The sequence below is a fragment of the Euphorbia lathyris genome, chromosome 9, assembly GCF_963576675.1.
Source record: "Euphorbia lathyris chromosome 9, ddEupLath1.1, whole genome shotgun sequence".
Lineage (NCBI taxonomy): Eukaryota > Viridiplantae > Streptophyta > Magnoliopsida > Malpighiales > Euphorbiaceae > Euphorbia > Euphorbia lathyris.
In genome coordinates this window covers 65,163,681-65,182,086 of record NC_088918.1, presented here as the reverse complement: position 1 = coordinate 65,182,086, position 18,406 = coordinate 65,163,681, and the positions used below count along the sequence as shown (strand labels likewise).

Sequence of the window (18,406 nt, the reverse complement as noted above, 5' to 3'; positions counted from 1 at the left end):
AAGTTTGCTTGGGCATGTATTGAAGTGGATTTGAATAGACCGCTTCTCTCGAAGTACAAGCTCAGAAACAGGGTCCAACGTATTGAGTACGAAGGCTTTCATACCATTTACTTTGAGTGCGGATTGCATGGCCACCTCTCTGATAAGTGTCCTAGTGCTAAGGCGAATCAGCAAGAGTCCATGACGAAACACACTGAGTTTAACTCCGATATTGACAACATTTTTAGGGATGTAATGGAGAATGATTACGGCCCCTAGATGACTGCAAAGAAACCCACCCTTCATCGCCCTAAGGCAACATCTAAGCCAGACAATAAAGCCGCGGACCAAGCTGATATTCAAAAAATGATGAACATAGCCCAAACCATGTTGCCAAAGTGGGGTGGAATCATGGACCCTAAAGCGAATGGGGGAGTTAATAAAGAGCAGAGTGTGAAGGAAAGTAGTGGCTTCCATTTTGAAATTCTCGATGAAGCTGACGAGGAGATCGAAATGGAGACCAAGGATATTGATGCGATGGCCACCGATAGTAGTGGAAATGGTGAACCGGGAGAGATCTCCAATGCTACCACTGTTTCTCATGCCAACACTACCAAGGAAATGGCGGTCCAAGGGGAGCCAAAAGCAGGCGACAACGATCCTCAAGCTAATGCGATTAAGTTGGATCCCCCTCTAAAACAGCAAACTAGACAGACAAGCAGTGATGAGTCGAACAAAGCTACTAGTTCCAGTCCAAAGGGGAATTTGGTGAAAGATCGATAGAAAATCTTTGACAAAAAAATACAAAATCATCTCAACCATGACAACTCAGTCAAGTCTGGCCCCAAGGCCAAACAATCTTCCTAACCAGGTTCCCCGTTACCTCTCTTTCTTTCTCTTTTATGGATTTTTTTTTGGAATGTGCATGGTGTGGCGAACAGAAATACTCGCCTCCACCTAAAGGATATGCTAAGGCTCTACAAGCCTTCTCTTTTTGCTGTTATGGAAACCAAATGCAGTTGTAATATAGCAGATAAAGTTGTTAAAAAGTTCAGGGGTTGGAATTGTGTCCGATCAGAGGCTCAGGGGCGCGCTGGGGGTATATGGCTCTTCTAGAAAGCGACTACTCTTGATATCCAGATCCTTGAGATCCATCACCAATTCATCCATTGCGAGGTTAGGCAGAGTGGGCAGCTAATATGTATCCTTTCAGTTGTTTATGCTTCTCCCTGCCTAACTGACAGAAACTTATTATGGAGCAACTTGACCCATATCAGTCAATCGATCACCGAGCCTTGGCTTCTTTTGGGAGACTTTAATGACATCAGTGATTTGGAGGATCAAAGGGGAGGTAGCTCTTTGTACGTGTTTCGGGCTATCAATCACAAAGCGCAGATGGATGCTTGTGGCCTACTTGATTTTGGTTTTTTGGGGACTAGGTTTACCTGGAGGAGACAGCTCATATCTGTTCGTCTCGATAAGGTGTATGGGAATTCTGAGTGCAGGCTAGCTTTCCCAGAAGCTACGGTTCTTAATCTTCCTTTTCGACACTCAGATCATGCTCTCATCTTGCTGAAAGTTAAGGGTTTAGGGGCATGTAAAGAAAGGAGACCATTTCGGTATCTTATGGCTTGGGAGGAACACGAGGACTTTAAAAACATCGTGGTAAGGTCGTGGAAAGGGAATGTTCACCCTACTACGGTAGCTTCGAATTTCAAGACCAACGCCCTTGCCTGGAATAAAAAGGTTTTTGGAAATATCTTTGCTAGAAAACAATGCATTATGTTTCATTTGGCGGGCCTTCAAAAACTCTTAATTACCCAGCGGGATCTTCAGTTGGTGCAATTAGAGAGATCTTTGTTAAATGAGCTCACGACTGTCCTCCGATAAGAAGAATTGCTTTGGTTCTAAAAGTCCAAAAATCGTTGGCTGTCCCAAGGAGACCGTAACACTAGATATTACCATCTATCTACTGTTATTAGGAGAAAAAAGAGTAAGATTGAGGCTATTCAAGGCGCTGATGGAAATTGGATTTACGACATCAATTAAATTCGGCAACATGCTATGGAGTATTACACCAACCTCTATGAGTGTGATCTTGACTTGCATTGTGGCTTGCTGGAATCGACGATGTCCTTTCCTCATGTCGCAGATGAGAAGTTAGCAAATATTTTCAGGCCAGTGACCGTGGTTGACACTAAATCGGCTTTGTTTGATATGGCCCCAAGTAAAGCTCGCGGTATTGATGGCTTACCTGCCTTTTTCTTTCAAAAGCATTGGGGTTCATTGCATTCAAGCATATGTAATTTTGCTTTGAGGGTGTTTGAAGGTCTGGAGTTGGTAGCTGCAGTCAATCAAACTTTGCTTGTCCTCATTCCCAAACTCTCGAACCCTACTTCTCTTATGAAATTTCGGCCCATTAGCTTATGTAACATGGTGTACAAGGTGATAACCAAAATTATTGCTAATCGGCTCCAGAACCTATTACCGGACATTGTCTCTCCAGCTCAGGTGAGCTTTGTTCCCGTCCGCCAGATCATTGACAATATTGTTGTGGCCCAGGAAGTTATCCACTCTATGCGCATCAAGAAGAGGGGGAAAGGGCTTGTTGCTTTGAAGATAGATATGGAAAAGGCCTATGATAGGCTTGATTGGAGGTTCATCACTGATACTTTAGCTAAAGCAGGGGTGACAAATAAATGGGGGAAGGTTATTGATAGCTGCCTCTCTTCGAGCTCTATGCAAGTCCTTATTAATAGTGAGGCCCCTGATTCCTTTACCACTACAAGGGGCATCCGTCAAGGCGACCCTATTTCTCCATATCTCTTTGTCCTTTGTATGGAAATATTGGACCATCTAATTATAGATGCCATTGCTGAAGGGAGTATTAAACCTATTTACCTTGCCTCTGGGGGGCCTGGTATTAGCCACCTCTTTTTTGCGGATGACTTGTGATAACATTGTGATATTATCCCAAGGATCAAAAGGGATATTCGCCAAGGACCTACCACAAGAGACCCACGGGCGAACCTATGAGGCGAATCTCCATGAACCCTCGATTCGCCATTAGAAACGGCTGGGCCGCCCCGGCAGTAAAGACCATTAATGAGCTATCAATTAGCTAACCACCAGCTTAAAGGTAACCAGTAACCGCCATTAATGGGACATTAATGGAGACTTTCTAGTTACTGCAAGTTACAACTTCATGACTATATATATAGCCTATACATCAGGCTATCAAGGGACACACTTTCTACTTACCCTTTGTCAATTCAGTTTGCTCTCTTGTTCTTCCTTACTGACTTTGGCATCGGAGCTTCCCCTCGTCGAACCCAACGACGCCCCCACAGAGACGAAAGCTAATCGGAAATTCTCCACGAGTTATCAATTGGTGCGGTGAGCGTGGATCTCTAACAAACAGAAGATCACAAAATCTTGATTGTATAGAGTTTCACAAAGAACAAAACAATTGAGTCAACAGAATAGAAATCACAATCTCAAACTTTGGCTCAATCAGTACAACAAATCTATCCAAAGATACAGTTCTCCATATATTGGTGGGAAAGAGTTTTCTACATTAAATCTGAAATTTTATGATGAAAAAGATAAGTTTCCTCCCCTTTCTTATTCCATTTTTAATTAAAGAAAATTGAGATCCCTCACTCTTATAAAGTGCTATGAATATCATTACATGTTATTATGATAAATCTAATAAACTGTGAAAGATGAAGTCATAGACACAAATCTTTCATTAAATCTTGCATGCTTACTATGCCCTCATATTTTTTTATGCATGACAAGTGTAATATGATATTATCATTGAATTAGTACAAACGCATGTATAAGACCCGTAATCTTGGGATTTACAAAAAAAATTATCCATTCAATGTGATTTTGTCATTTGATATTAAAATATCATAAAAGGGCTTATGTAATTACAAATGATTTAGATCTGGTCAGTCTTTTGGATGAACATGCATATAACTATTAGAAGAAATTACAAAAAAATCATATTTGGTTTTTCCTTGTACAATTCACTATCTATATATGGCTTTTCTCCTATATAGTACTTTTAATATCAGAAATTCATATTTTTGAATATTGTTTTGTCAAACAGTTATTTCATTCCCTTTTTTACAAGGATGTGTCTATTCATATAAAAACTGTTTATTTGACATTGTTAGAATTTCTGTTACCAACACAAGAGACTTGAAAATATTGAGTCTATTTGTAATTATCCTGTAATTGTCCCTAACTATTAAGGCCATTATGGGCTGATGAATTACCAAATTGGATAAACAAAACTTTCATGTCCTGAGCTAACTACAAAATAGTGCAAGTGTCGGTTTCGGATCAGAACATTAATTTATGCAAAATTCTTAGGATATACATGAGAATTCCTTAAAGATTGGAGGATTGTATGTGAAGTTAGGTGAGAGTGGATTTTGAGTAATTTTCCTTACACTCCAAATTGGAGGAGAATCATGGTACATGTATTTTTCTTCCAAAATTACCCTTTCTCTTTTATTTTATTCGTACTATATTATTAAATCATCACTTACCTTTCTTTAATTACACCTCATTCAAATGAGGCTTTAATGATCTCTGAATGCCATTCATGTATGGATGCACAATATTAAATGCAAGTAAATAGCAACTATGTAAGATATCTTACCCAATATAGAATGTCATAACTTTTATGACGTTTAAAATAAATATGCTATCTTGGATATTAATGCGCATTGAAATACAAAAGGACATTATTCTTAAACCATTCCCATTATGGTTATTTATTAAGAATTCATTATGATATTCATGTGCAGTAGCAATCTTTATGGTTATGACCGTTATACGTGATATTATTATTAAAACAAGCACGATTAAAATTCTATTATGAATTTGTTTGACATATAATATTTACTCGGTTTTATCCTTTGACTAAGTTCATTCTAGAGTCAGGGACCAACGTGAAGGAATTATTAAGTTGATTCCAAGATGAACTAAAAATTCCATAAAGAGACATTGCATTATACATGATATTTGCCAACAAGGCAAATGCAAACATTCTTTTGCTATGAAGTATGTTCCATGGATCAAGCCATTGATCCCCAAGGTAGGTGAATATAGCTTTTATGACTTACCACAATCTTTTAATAAGCACAGAGTATGCCCCACTTCTGGAGTTCTTTCAGTGCTAACCCACAGGTACAAGGGAGTTGCTAATACTACAACCAGTGCAAACACTGATATGAAAAATAAAGCTCAATCCAAAGAAGTGTATATGCAGAGTCACTTCAGAAAAATTCCTTGACTATGTCATTGGCCAAAAAGGAGTTAGAGCAAATCCAGATAAAATAAAAGCCTTGCGAGGAAAAAGGTGAAAAGAGCGCCTAAATAATAGCCATGCGAGGAAAATGGTGAAAAGAGCGCCTAAATGAAAACCCCACAATGGGTGAGAAAGATCCAGAGGTTGAACGGGCGGATCATCATACTAGAAAGATTGTCAACAAGCATATCAAGGTATAAAACAATTCCTAGCAGAACCACCCTTGATGAGCAGACCAATCTGAAGGGGAGACCTGCATTTGTATCAATCTGTCATGGATAAAGCTATATGCACCGTGGTTATTCAAGAAGAAGAAGGTCAGCAGTTCTCCATCTATTATGTTAGCAAAATGTTGAAGGATGCGGAGACAAGATATTCGAAGCTAGATAAAATGGCTCCCACGGTTGTGACAACATCCATCCGCGTTAAACCATAGCTCCAAGTATAACCTCAACATGATCGATATCAAGATCAAGAGCCGGATTTACCATCACGATTCAACATTGAACACAAGGATGATGAGATTGAAAGACGAGGGCATACCGCTCTAGATAGACAAGAGAACAATGCAGAAAGATATGCCATCCAGTTAATAGGAATTCGCCATTCACAGCATAGATCTTGAGGTACGAGGCGGACAGAATGTTTAAAGCTTCCAACTTGCCACAATATAAAGGAGAAGAGTCAATATAAACGGGACATTACATATCCCGAACCCAAAGGAGGGGAGCATGTAACCGTTGGAAGAAACGCCAAAGCGTACTACAGGTTGGCCACCACACTGAAGCTTGCTGGGAGCTGGCAAACTAGATAGCTTTGTCCAGAATAACAAATAACAAGATGACAAGCAGAAGACAGATCCCAAAAATAAATTCAAAAGTGTCATTAATGTCATAGCAGATGGACCAGTGTATCAGCCACCCGTGGAAAAAGCAAAAATATCCGCTCTGGATAAAACATCCCTCCATTGCTCCTTTTGCAAAAACAGGTCCAGTAATCTCTCCACATGCAGATGCATTGGTAGTAACAATGGAGATTCAAGGATGGGAGATAAAATAAAGCGAGTAAAGACACGGGCAGTTCTCGCAATGTCATCACCAAAGGTGCATTCGCCAAACTAAAGGTTGATCTGATCCAAATAGAAACAACCATTGTTGACATCATTGGAGTGACGGGTCACACTATCCAGACCAAGGGCCAGAGGTTGCAGCCCTAATTTCCATCCGTCGTCTGACAATGTACATTCCCACCAGCAAAGGAGGAGTAATGATTAGCGGGAACCAAAAGGTGGCTAAAGAGACTTATACTCGGCGTCACTATCAATCCGCCCACAATCCAAAGAGGACGAAGGTGAGAAATAATAACTTGTCACTACAGCTTTGGGCGACACAGAAACGCTCCTTATTGCTGATGGAAAGCGGGTGCGGATCGCCAAAGGATTAAAACTTGAGATCAAAGAGGATGTTAAAAAAGTTCTCATTGAGTCTGAAAGCGTATTTACATAGGAGAATGAGATCCCCACAGGAGTAAGCCCAGAAGTGATTACTCATAAGTTAAACATCATTGAGGATGCGGTTCTAGTTGCTCAGAAAAGACGGAACCATGGGCCTAAAAATCAGTATTTTTACATATTCTTATATGTGCATTAAACTGTTATAGTATCCTATATTTTATAATTTATTCTTTCTCGACATACTTCTTATATTCATTTGCCTAGCTTTTAGTGCTGATATACGCCCAGTGGCTGGCGAATGAAAAGTTCCACAGGTGGATCAATTACCTCAAAGATAGGACAATTGATCCCATCACGGGCGGATCCCCTTTCCATAAAGATAAGAAGCACAGACCCTCAGGAGCTTTTAAATGAGCTCAACTCTCTCCTCAAAGACAGGAAAAGGATTGACCACCATCAAAAGCGGGTTAAAATCTTCTCAAACATGAGATCATTACACCCTCAACTTTCTCCTCAAAGATAGGAGAACACTCTCATGGGCGGATCCATCTTTAGATGATCACCATTCGAGAAAGAGTTAAAACATTCCTTGGACGCAAGGACTTTACACTCTCTCACTCCCTTCCCAAAGAAGGGTTCACAAGTCCTACGGGCGGATCGCTTCACCTCAAAGATAGGTAGCAAGTTGATCCCCTAGGCAACTTTACTTCCTCTAGAAGGAATAGAACAGCTTCAAACCTTCACAAAGGTTCACACATTGGGGTACGGCTGGCCACCTACCCTAAACAATCGGAGAAATCCTAAACCAGATTCTAAAAAGTTACTTGCTAAAAGATATAATGCATTAGTAAAAATAGTTCTGGAAAGAAAAGGGTTCATCCAACAATGAAGCCTCGTCTTCATCAAAGTAATGAAGCCGCGTCTTCATCTCCAAATCAATGAAGCCTCGTCTTCATCCAAAATCAATGAAGCCTCGTCTTCATCCAAATTAATGAAGCCTCGTCTTCATCAAAGCAATGAAGCCTCGTCTTCATCTCCAAGTAATGAAGCCTCGTCTTCATCTCTAAGTAATGAAGCCTCATCTTCATCTCCAAACAATGAAGCCTCGTCTTCATCTCCAAAATAGGAGAACAATCTCATGGGCGGATCCATCTCTAGATGATCCCCATTCGAGATAGAGTTAAAACATTCCTTGGACGCAAGGTCTTTACACTCTCTTACACCCTTCCCAAAGAAGGGTTCACAAGTCCTAAAGGCGGATCACTTCACCTCAAACATAGGTAGCAAGTTGATCCCTAAGGCAGCTTTACTTCCTCTAAAGGAATAAAACAGCTTCTAACCTTCACAAAGGTTCACGCAATGGAGTATGGATGGCCACCTACTCCAAAATAAATCCTAGACGCTTATATATTTACTTACGCAAACGTAAAAGTAAAATAAATAGCAAACCATAAGGATTAAAACATTTCTCAGACGTGAGATCTTTAAATCCTTCAAAAACACGGCGGATCAAGCCCTGATCACCGCCAGGATTAAAACATTTCTCAGACGTGAGATCTTTACATCCCTCAAAACTTGTCTCAAAAAGAGGAGTTTTCTATACCTATGGCAAATTGATCCACCTCAAAGATAGGAAGCAGATCAAACGCTTACGGTAGCTTGATTCCTTCAAAAGGAATACCAAGCATACAAACCTTCACCAAGGTTCAAGCCTTCACAAAGGTTCAAACCTTCATAAAAGGTTCACATTCTTAGATACGCCTTCTGGAAGAGCTTCATTCTCCTTAGTCGAGGTTACCATAGCAGGGACCGTGCTGTCAATCACAGCAGTATCAGCTTTGTCACTCGCCTCCTTAGACACATCATCAAAATCTCCTGATTCAAGGTGATAAAAGCACGCCTGGGAGATCAAACGCCCAAAAGGGCATTCTCGACATTTTAGGGGGGCTTCTGATAACATTGTGATATCATCCCAAGGATCAAAAGGGATATTCGCCAAGGACCTACCACAAGAGACCCACGGGCGAACCTATGAGGCGAATCTCCATGAACCCTCGATTCGCCATTAGAAACGGCTGGGCCGCCCCGGCAGTAAAGACCATTGATGAGCTATCAATTAGCTAACCGCCAGCTTAAAGGTAACCAGTAACCACCAGCTTAAAGGTAACCAGTAACCGCCATTAATGGGACATTAATGGAGACTTTCTAGTTATTGCAAGTTACAACTTCATGACTATATATATAGCCTATACATCAGGCTATCAAGGGACACACTTTCTACTTACCCTTTGTCAATTCAGTTTGCTCTCTTGTTCTTCCTTACTAACTTTGGCATCGGAGCTTCCCCTCGTCGAACCCAACGACGCCCCCACAGAGATGAAAGCTAATCGGAAATTCTCCACGAGTTATCAACTTGTTTGTCTTTTTAGAAGCTGATATTCAACAAATTCATAATTTTATGACAGTTATGAATAAGTTCTGCAGTTTCTCTGGGCAAAAAATTAATCTTCAGAAGTCTAAACTTTGTGTCTCTCAGAATGTGAGTGACAGCCTAGCCCGCCGGCTGAGCCTTGCGTGTCAAGTTCCTCTCACTAAATGCTTGGGCAAATATCTAGGTGTTCCTCTCCTTCATGATAGAGTCAACCTTGCCACCTTTGCCGATACAGTGAATTAGATCCAATCTAAACTTAGTTCCTGGAAGGCCAATAATCTCTCTATTGCGGGTCGAGCCACTCTCATTCAGTCTGTGACCTCTGCTGTTCATAACCACGTCATGCAGACAAACCTCTTACTAAGTGGAAACCTTGATAAGATTGATAAGCTGAATAGACGCTTCCTCTGGGGCAGCGGTGACGCTGATAACAAAGTCCATCTTATGCATTGGGATGCAGTTTGCTTACCAAAGAAATATGGAGGTATGGGTCTTCGCAAAGCGTACGATTCTAATCGGATTTTCTTGATAAAACTCCTTTGGAGAGTCTGGAAGGAGCCCGAGTCTTATTGGGTCTCGTTGTTCGCTTTGAAATACAAAAAAGATATCATCTTTGGTGGTACGTCTAAAATTGCTAGAAACCGCTCACATCTTTGCTGTAGCATCCACACCATTTTTGACGATGTGCTCTCTGGGCTTTCATGGAGTATCGGCAATGGTAAATTAACGTCTTTTTGGGATGATCGGTGGCTGGATGATCTTGTCTTACGAGAGGAAACCGTTCATCCTATTACGTATGCGCATTCACACTTCAAGGTATCTGATCTCTTTGATGAGGTGAATGGTTGGAGGTGGGGCATTCTTGAGCACTACTTCGAGGAGGATATACTCTTGAGACTCCATGCCATTATTTCTACTCGTGACACTGATATAGGAGATATGCCTCATTGGAGAATGGCCAAGAATGTTATCTGTTCTTGCGAAGCTGCATATACTTTGTTAACTGAGAATGAGAGGGGGAGACTCGTAAGGCCCATCTTCACCCGCCTCTGGCGGGTGAAGGTTCCCAATCGTACCAGGTTTTTTGCCCTCCTTTGTTTGCATAACCGTATCCTTACCAGTGCTGAACGTAGAAGGCGGCACATTACAGATGATGATAGGTGTCTTAGATGCCGGGAGAGCGATGAAAATATCAGCCATGCCCTTAGAGACTGCCAAGATAGCAAAGACGCTTGGAAGGAGGTGATCCCGGTCAGGTGCTGGTCGGAGTTTTTTGCGCCGGCAGATGAGAATTGGTTTGAGTAGATGCTCTCTAAACCTGATGATTCCTTTGGCTTGGGTAACTGGCGGGATTGGTTTGTTATTACGGCCTCTATTTTATGGGAATGGCGTAACAAGTCTCTCTTCCAACCTGATTTTGTAATCCCCTACAACAAAGGTGATTTCATCAGACGACGAGTGGGTGAAAACAAACGTTGCTGGTCTAATCTTTCGCCTAATCATATATTTGTGCATCGAGAAGAAAAGTGGCTCAGCTGGGTCAAGCCTCCTAAGAATGTCTGGAAGCTTAACATTGATGGTTCCCACCAAGAACATTCTAATTTGATTGCAGCTGGGGGTATTCTCAGAGACCTCAATGGCCAATGGATAGGCGGGTTTCTGCATAATATTGGGAAGGGAAGCTCCTTCGAAGCGGAGCTATGGGGCTTAATCTCAGGGCTTCGCATAGCTGTTGATCTAGGGGCGAGGAATGTGGAAGTCGAGTCTGATTGTGCCGAAGTGGTGAACTTCCTCAAGAGTCCGTGCCCGTTACACCATCCTTCTCGCTCCCTGATTCGGACTATACAAATTCTCATGACAAAGTTTGATCACATTTCTATTAACCATATCTACAGGGAGAAGAATAGATGTGCCGACTTATTTGTGTCGAAGGCTCTTGAGGCTCCTATTAGTTGCACCACTCTCCACCGTGCTCCCCCCGAGCTGTTGAAGCTGCTGCAAGATGACGCTATGGGAGCTAGCCTCCCCATTTTAATCGCTACCTGATGTAGCCTCTTTTTCTTTCCTGTCTGCTGTGTTGTGTTTTTCAATTCCTTGCTAACCAATATATATATATATAAAAGTTCAAGAGTAATTATATTTATTTTTTTAGTTATAAGCCCAGTAAGACAATAATTCAGCAACTAAGTGATACTATTATAATGAAACTAATAAATATGATTTATTATTTTAAATAAAAAAAATTATTTATTTTCATGTTATTTTCTTTTTTTTATATAGTTTATCTGATTTCTCGGTTCGACGTTCGTCATGCACATTTTAGGTGGATCATCTCTCCGTTAAATCTTTCCACGGATGTTAGGACTCAAACTCGAGATCCAACTTAAACGACTTAAGGCTTTTAACTACTCAATCTATTTATGTTAGGTAGAGATTACAAGTAAACTACATATGTTGCTCTATGTTTGAGTATTTAAATTGTTTTTATAGATTTAACTATTAATATTTTTATAATAATACAATATTTAAATTTTACTTACTAAATTGCAATTGAACAATTTAAATTTTGATTAATTACAAAACTAGCCCTATTTTAAAACCTATTTACATATTTAGTCTAGTTCTCCAACTTTTTACAAATTTAGACAGTTTCATTATATTTGGACAAATTTGCCATTGTCTTTCCTCAAAACATATCAAACGCAGATAGGAAGAGGAGAAAGAACGAGAAGCGAACGACGAGGAGAAAGAACAAGAAGCGAACGACGATGATAGGAAGAGGAGGAGAAGAAGGCGAACGACGATAGGAAGAGGAGGAAAAAGGCGAACGACGATATGAAGAGGAGGAAGGCGAACCTCTTTCCGGCAATCTCGTTCCACCATGGGTAAGGGTAAAAAGGAATCTCGGAGCAAATGAAAGGTAAATAATCTTAAACTTTTCATTTCTTTTCAACTTTTTAGATTCATGATAGGCACAATCCTAGGGTTGGATTTTGGATTGATGATTATGACACTCAAATAGACATATAAAGCTGTAAATTTGACTATATTGTTCTTTCAATACCTTTCTGAATATTGGATATCCTGTGCATTGTGTTTTTTTACCTTCTGAAAGTAAATTTGACCACATTGTTCTTTCAATACCTTTCTCGAACGGTTTTCCAATGGCCGTGCCACGATAACATACAGGGAACAGTTCCAAACGACATACTTCTGCATTTGAGAAAAAAAAAACACATATTAACAAACAAACACGACAAGCTCATACTAAGAGTCTGTCGCACCCTGAAAAAATGCGACAAAAGCGACAAGCTTATACTTTTGGATTCTGTCGCACCGTGAAAAAATACGACAAATGCGACAACATTAAAACACTAGGCCATTGTCGCACTAGTTCGTGGTGCGACAGATGCGACAAAGTCGGGAATCTCAGAAAACAGTTGCGACAAATCTGGAAAAAAAATACAGAGTTTCAATAGGTTGAATGGTCCGAAATGCATAAATCTAGACTATTTTCATTTGAATTTGACATATACATCTTATATACGTCATTTTACACACATATGATATTGTGTTGAAATTAAAATTGAAATTTAGGTCAAACCCAACACCATACTTACATGAATGAACAAAGTTGTAACTCTTGGATTGTTCACTTGATTGTTGTATGAATTGTTGTAAAAAAATGAAAAGAAAAAAAGAAGGGAAGAAGGGAAGTGTGGTGAATGTGTTTGATGGGGAAGAACGTGGAATAAGGAAGACAAAAGTATTTTTATGTGAAACTGCCTATATTTATAAGAAGTTGAAAAACTAGGCTAGATATGTAAATGGGTTTTAAAACAGTGCTAGTTTTGTAACTAACCCATTTAAATTTTGATGACAATTATTAAAAGGCAAAAAGCATAATTAAGCCCCTGAACTTTACATGTTTTAAGGATCAAACCTCTAATCAATTATTTTTCGAAATTGAGCTCTTGATCATTGATTTTCTTATGGATTTGGCCGTTATTTAACTTTTTCGTCAAGTTTAGGAGATGTCACTTCAGTTAATTTAATTTCCTAATTTATCATTATTTATTATAATTATAATTATTTATACATAATTTATTATCAGTTATTATAATTTATAATTTAGTATTATTTATATAATTATAATTTATTATTATTTATATGTAATTTATCATTATTTATTATAATTATAACTATTTATATATAATTTATCATTATTTATTATAATTTATATATAATTTATAATTTAGTATTATTTATGTATATTAATTATTATCATGATAATTATTTATATATAATTTATTATTGTTATAATTATTTATATATAGTTTATAATTTATTTATTATAACTTATATATAATTTATAATTTAGTATTATTTATTATATTTATAATTATAATTATTTATATATAATTTATAATTTAGTATTATTTATTATATTTATAATTATAATTATTTATATATAATTTATTACTCCCTCCATTCCCTTATATAGGTCATTCTTGCAAATTAGTTTTTTTTTTCAAATATAAGTTATTCTAGGATTCCAAGAACTTTTAGTTTAGTTTTTTTGTCAAAATATTAAATTTTTTATATTGGTACATGTATTTTTTAATATTCCAATGCTTATTTCCGAATCGTGGTGTTGTGCCACTGACTAGATGGACTTTTAAAACTCACAGAAAACCTAGTATTAAGGGCCTAACTACCTACTTTCATACCAGGAAATCGAAGGCTACAACAAATGAGCAATCATCGTAGTTCCACAAACTAAAAACGCATACCGAGATATGAGGGGGGGGGGGGGGGCTTGGGAGAGCAGTAGGAGAAGAATTGTCTTTTATAGTATTGTGAATTCTCTGTAACTTAGAGTATTAGGTTTAGCCACCTTAGCTATCTATTTATAGCTAGGCTAAACTTAAACCTTAACCCTAACTCTAACGCATAAGGTTACCGGCAGGCTTAGTAGATTAGTAAATGGGCCAAGGCCCATTTACTCCACTAATTCTTATATCTTCCACTCGTACGTAACAGAAACATACTCCACTACTCTGTCTCGTTCATACTTGAAAATAGTTCGTGCGACCGGTATACAATCGAGAACTCAAACATTGTATACCCGTTGGAGATATACAATCTCTCGTATTATATGTGTAATTAAGAAAATATATATATTTTATCAGACTTTATATCACATCCACTATAACTATTATCCTCTCAACAGTTTATTTATTTTCGTGAGCGTGCACAAATGTACAACTATCCGGATTTATAAAAATAGAACCTGAAGATATGAATTTAATAAAGTCTTTTCCTTTTATTAAGTTTTTTTCATAATAATTCATTTTTACTTGCCTAATCGGCCCCTTAGATAAAATTTATATGTGTAGGATAACGTTAGATAAAATTTAGATAAAATTTACTAAGTTTAATGGTGTAAATATATATTAAACCAAATTATTAGGTTAGAAGATGTTAATGTATTACTATGCCGGTAGAAGGTCACCTATTCAATATTGAAGTATTTGGCAAAACCTTAAAACGCTTTAAAATTAAAGTTGGTACATAATAGGAACAGATGTGATGAGTCGAGAAAAACGAGCGGCGGGAATCAGAAGAGGGAATAAAAAAAGCCAAAGCCAACTCTGAATTGACCAAAGTCAAATCATAAATCACTACCGAGATACGCGCACACGGTGACCACTACACCGCCACAGACAAACGTGGATTCGACAACCCAAAAATTTGCATTTTCCATATAACAACCACCCAAACTTCTTCCAACCAAGCGCCGACTCCGCGCGTGCCAACAACTACTGCGTCCCACGTGACTCCCCCCAAAACAAAGGCATGCGTTCAAGACAAGTACGACACCGTATAATACACATACATACATACAACCAAAGATTTCATTAAAAACATACCCTAGCCGGCTAACAGAATACGACCTTGGTGGCCGTGCACTGTTTTGGTTGCCGCTCAAAGGAAAAAATATCTTCAAAAAAAGGACAGTTTTATACATGGAAGGAAACCCCACCTCACACTTTATTTTGACAGCTCAAATATTTAGTCAGAATACCAGATCCTTCGCGACTAAGCTATATCTTTTATTTTCTTTTTGAATTTCAAATTTTCCATTCTTATGCATTAAATCAGGGAAAAGCAAATCCAATACAAAATGGAAAGAAAAATAAAGCAATTAAAAATTTAATCATTATTTTATTAATTGGAAGGGCATATATGGGGAGTGGGTGGAAATAACAACCAAATTACAATTAGAGTAATTTTGTAAACTACCCTTACTTTTTAGTCGCTCTGTGTTGAATTGAATTTGAAACCAAAATCCACACTTTGTTTATTATTATTATTATCTAAAACCGTCTCTCACAAAATCCCATCAAAACGACACAGAATCTTCCAGCCCACTCTTCTTTTCTTCCTTTCTCGTCCCTTGAGCCCAACAAAACGAACAAAAAGCTGCTTCTTACTGCTTAATCCCTTTCAAACAACAAAAAAATTAATATTTTTCTACTTCTATCCCCAAAGAAGTTCCATTTTTCTTTTTTTCTTGTCTTGTCATCTTTCAACTATACTAAACTACTAATTTCCCTATATTATATTATATCCCAAAATTATCCATCTTATTGAATCTTTTCATCAAGATCTTCTACCCCTATTACTTTCTCCTATAAACCCTAAAAAACATATCCACCGAACCGAAATATATGATGGGCCGGGTCGGGTCAGTAAGTCCATTCCTTAGGCAACCTCACTTCAGTTGTATTGAAGTCCTGTTGCGGCTGAAGGTTGCGCTTCTGAACATTACAGTTTCGAGGCCTCGCACCATTTTCTGCAAAGAAACAAACACCCAAATCAGTAAAATAATGATTACAACATTACCCAATAATTGCAATTAACATTAAATTAAAATGTACAGAAATACTAACCACCGCCGGGGTGAAAAGTTCCGTTAAAACGGTGCTGAAACTGGGGCGGCTGACCACCATCATCCAACTTGAGGACCTGCACCACTTTTGCTGGCAGCAGAACTGTTGTAGAACAAGCTGTTGATTGTTTTTAAAAGATGAAAAATTAGTACTGATTACTAATTAATTAGACTAAATCATTAACAAATTTAGCTAACACCCATCATTATAAGCCAGGTATACAGAATGAGTTACTTCACCACACACACCATAAACATCGACATAAATGGAACTAAAAGATGATATAATCACACCAACAACCACAGTGAACTTAATTAAACCTCGAACCCCCACAAAAAGAAAGAAGAAATAACCCCAAATTACCTGTCTTCTTGCGAGACTCTGTTGGAGTACCAATTTGACGAGGCAAAAACACACCCGTCCCAGCACATTCTCTTTTGGCTCCACGATTACCAAGAAACACAGCACGCATGCCGGAGCCACCTTGACGGTGTTGAGCCTGTTGAATAGGAGGCCAAACAGATGGAGACAAACCCAAAGGTCTACCAGTGTTCCTTCCCCTGGCTTGGAGGACTGGTTGAGCTTGCTGCTGTTGTGTATAAACTGCTGCGGCGCCTTTGGCTTGGCCTCCCCAAACCTCAGTGCCCTGTTGTTTCATCATTTGCTGCTGTCTCATCTGATGGAACTGCGAAATGAACGAACAGAATCCAAATTAGTAAAATCCGGAAAGTAAACATCAGAAAAGCAACCAAGAAACTACTATTAACTTACTTGAGATGCCTGTAACTTCTGGTAAGCAATCGACTGCTGCTGGAAGAAACCTAAATCAGGGTTAGAGTTTTTCATGTAAACAGGGGAGGGCTTTTGCGGCAGGCCTAAGATTCCTCTACTATGACGGTTCAAGATACACCCCTCTTCATCCATTCTAATCCGAGCAACTTCTCCGGCAGCCGCATGGAGTAGATCCCAAGTAGCCGGCGGCGAGGAAACCTTGGAGCATTCATTAGGACTCCCATTGCTAGAGAGTTTGCTGCACATACAACCACTTCCGACCCCACATAGCGTCGACTGCGGAGAACCAGATACGGCCCTACCCTGCATGTTCAAGAAAAACCCCCAAATCAATTTCCAAAAAACCAAAAATAACAGAACAAAAAAATCAGTTCCAATTAGTACTATCCAACCATACCTTAGTATTTCCATTGCCAAAAACGGCGTCGCTTCCCTTAAAATCGACTTCAACCTTAGAAATAGGCAACCTGCAAGTTAACAAGTCGTCCTCATCGCTCTCTTCGGCAGAGCCGAGCACCGAATCAATAGGCGAACTGAGATCCGAACTGTAGGAATCAAAGCCGTACGGGAACTCTAATGGAAAAAGGTCCTTAGAAAACTGAGTAGTAGCGCCGGTCTTGTTCTTGTGATGAGTATTGTTAGTTATCTTGTTGTCAAAGAACAAATCGTCGTCAGTAAGAAACTGAGGAGGCAACCAAAACTCGCCGTCATCCAAGCTCTCAGCCATGTTGGAAACCCTAAAAATGGCGGAGAGAGAAAGAAAGAAGTGGAGAGAAGAGATTGCTGAAGGGTTAAGATATAATGATGTAGAGAAGCAAGACCCAGTTGGATATTTGCTGGATTTAAATGGGGTCCCAGCAGTTCTTCCAGTCCACAATAAAAGAAAAAAGAAAAAGAAACAGAGAATGAAGCGGAGGAGGAGGAGAGAGGGAAGAAGAGAAGGGTAGTATTTGTAGAGGAGGAAAGTGGGGGCCACGTTTGCGAGTTAAATTCGCGGGGAAGGGGAGGTGATGAGTACGCGCTTGAATACGTGCGCTTTCTTCTGTGAAGTAGTGGGGGCCATGGAGAGTTGATGCCAGTTAAGGGGGAGGTAGTGGGACCCGCACCCCTTTGCAGCCAGCCACTCAGGGAACTCACTTGCCTCCCATGTGAAAGTGAAACCATCGCCACGCCACCATTCTCACCTCTTTTCTTTATTTTTTCTTTTACATCTATTGCCTTCCAAAATTACAAATCATTTTTATTATTATTGTATAATTAAAATAAAAAAAGTTAATGTTTATTTCTATGTTAGGATAAAAACATTGCCATTTTCTTTTGATTAATTATAGAAGGGTCTAATTTCTTCCCATATATGATCATAATACGTTTTTTCCCTATGATGTTGATAATTGGTTTAGTTGGTTTTTATTTGATGGAAGGTTTTCTAGTATTCCTAATTGGAAAATCTTATTTTTAGTTGGATGTTG

General features: G+C 38.9%; 1 protein-coding gene across 1 annotated transcript; it reads right to left on the bottom strand.

Moving 5' to 3' along the window:
* Window positions 1-15,397: 15,397 nt before the first annotated feature.
* Window positions 15,398-17,854, bottom strand: LOC136206452 (uncharacterized). Its single transcript, XM_065997508.1, has 5 exons — window positions 17,335-17,854; window positions 16,917-17,240; window positions 16,509-16,830; window positions 16,146-16,262; window positions 15,398-16,048 (listed from the first exon to the last, which is right to left on the bottom strand). Exons 1-5 carry the CDS (start codon window positions 17,662-17,664, stop codon window positions 15,942-15,944), a joined length of 1,200 nt encoding a protein of 399 aa, XP_065853580.1. The 5' UTR covers window positions 17,665-17,854; the 3' UTR covers window positions 15,398-15,941.
* Between the last annotated feature and the right edge of the window lie 552 nt (window positions 17,855-18,406).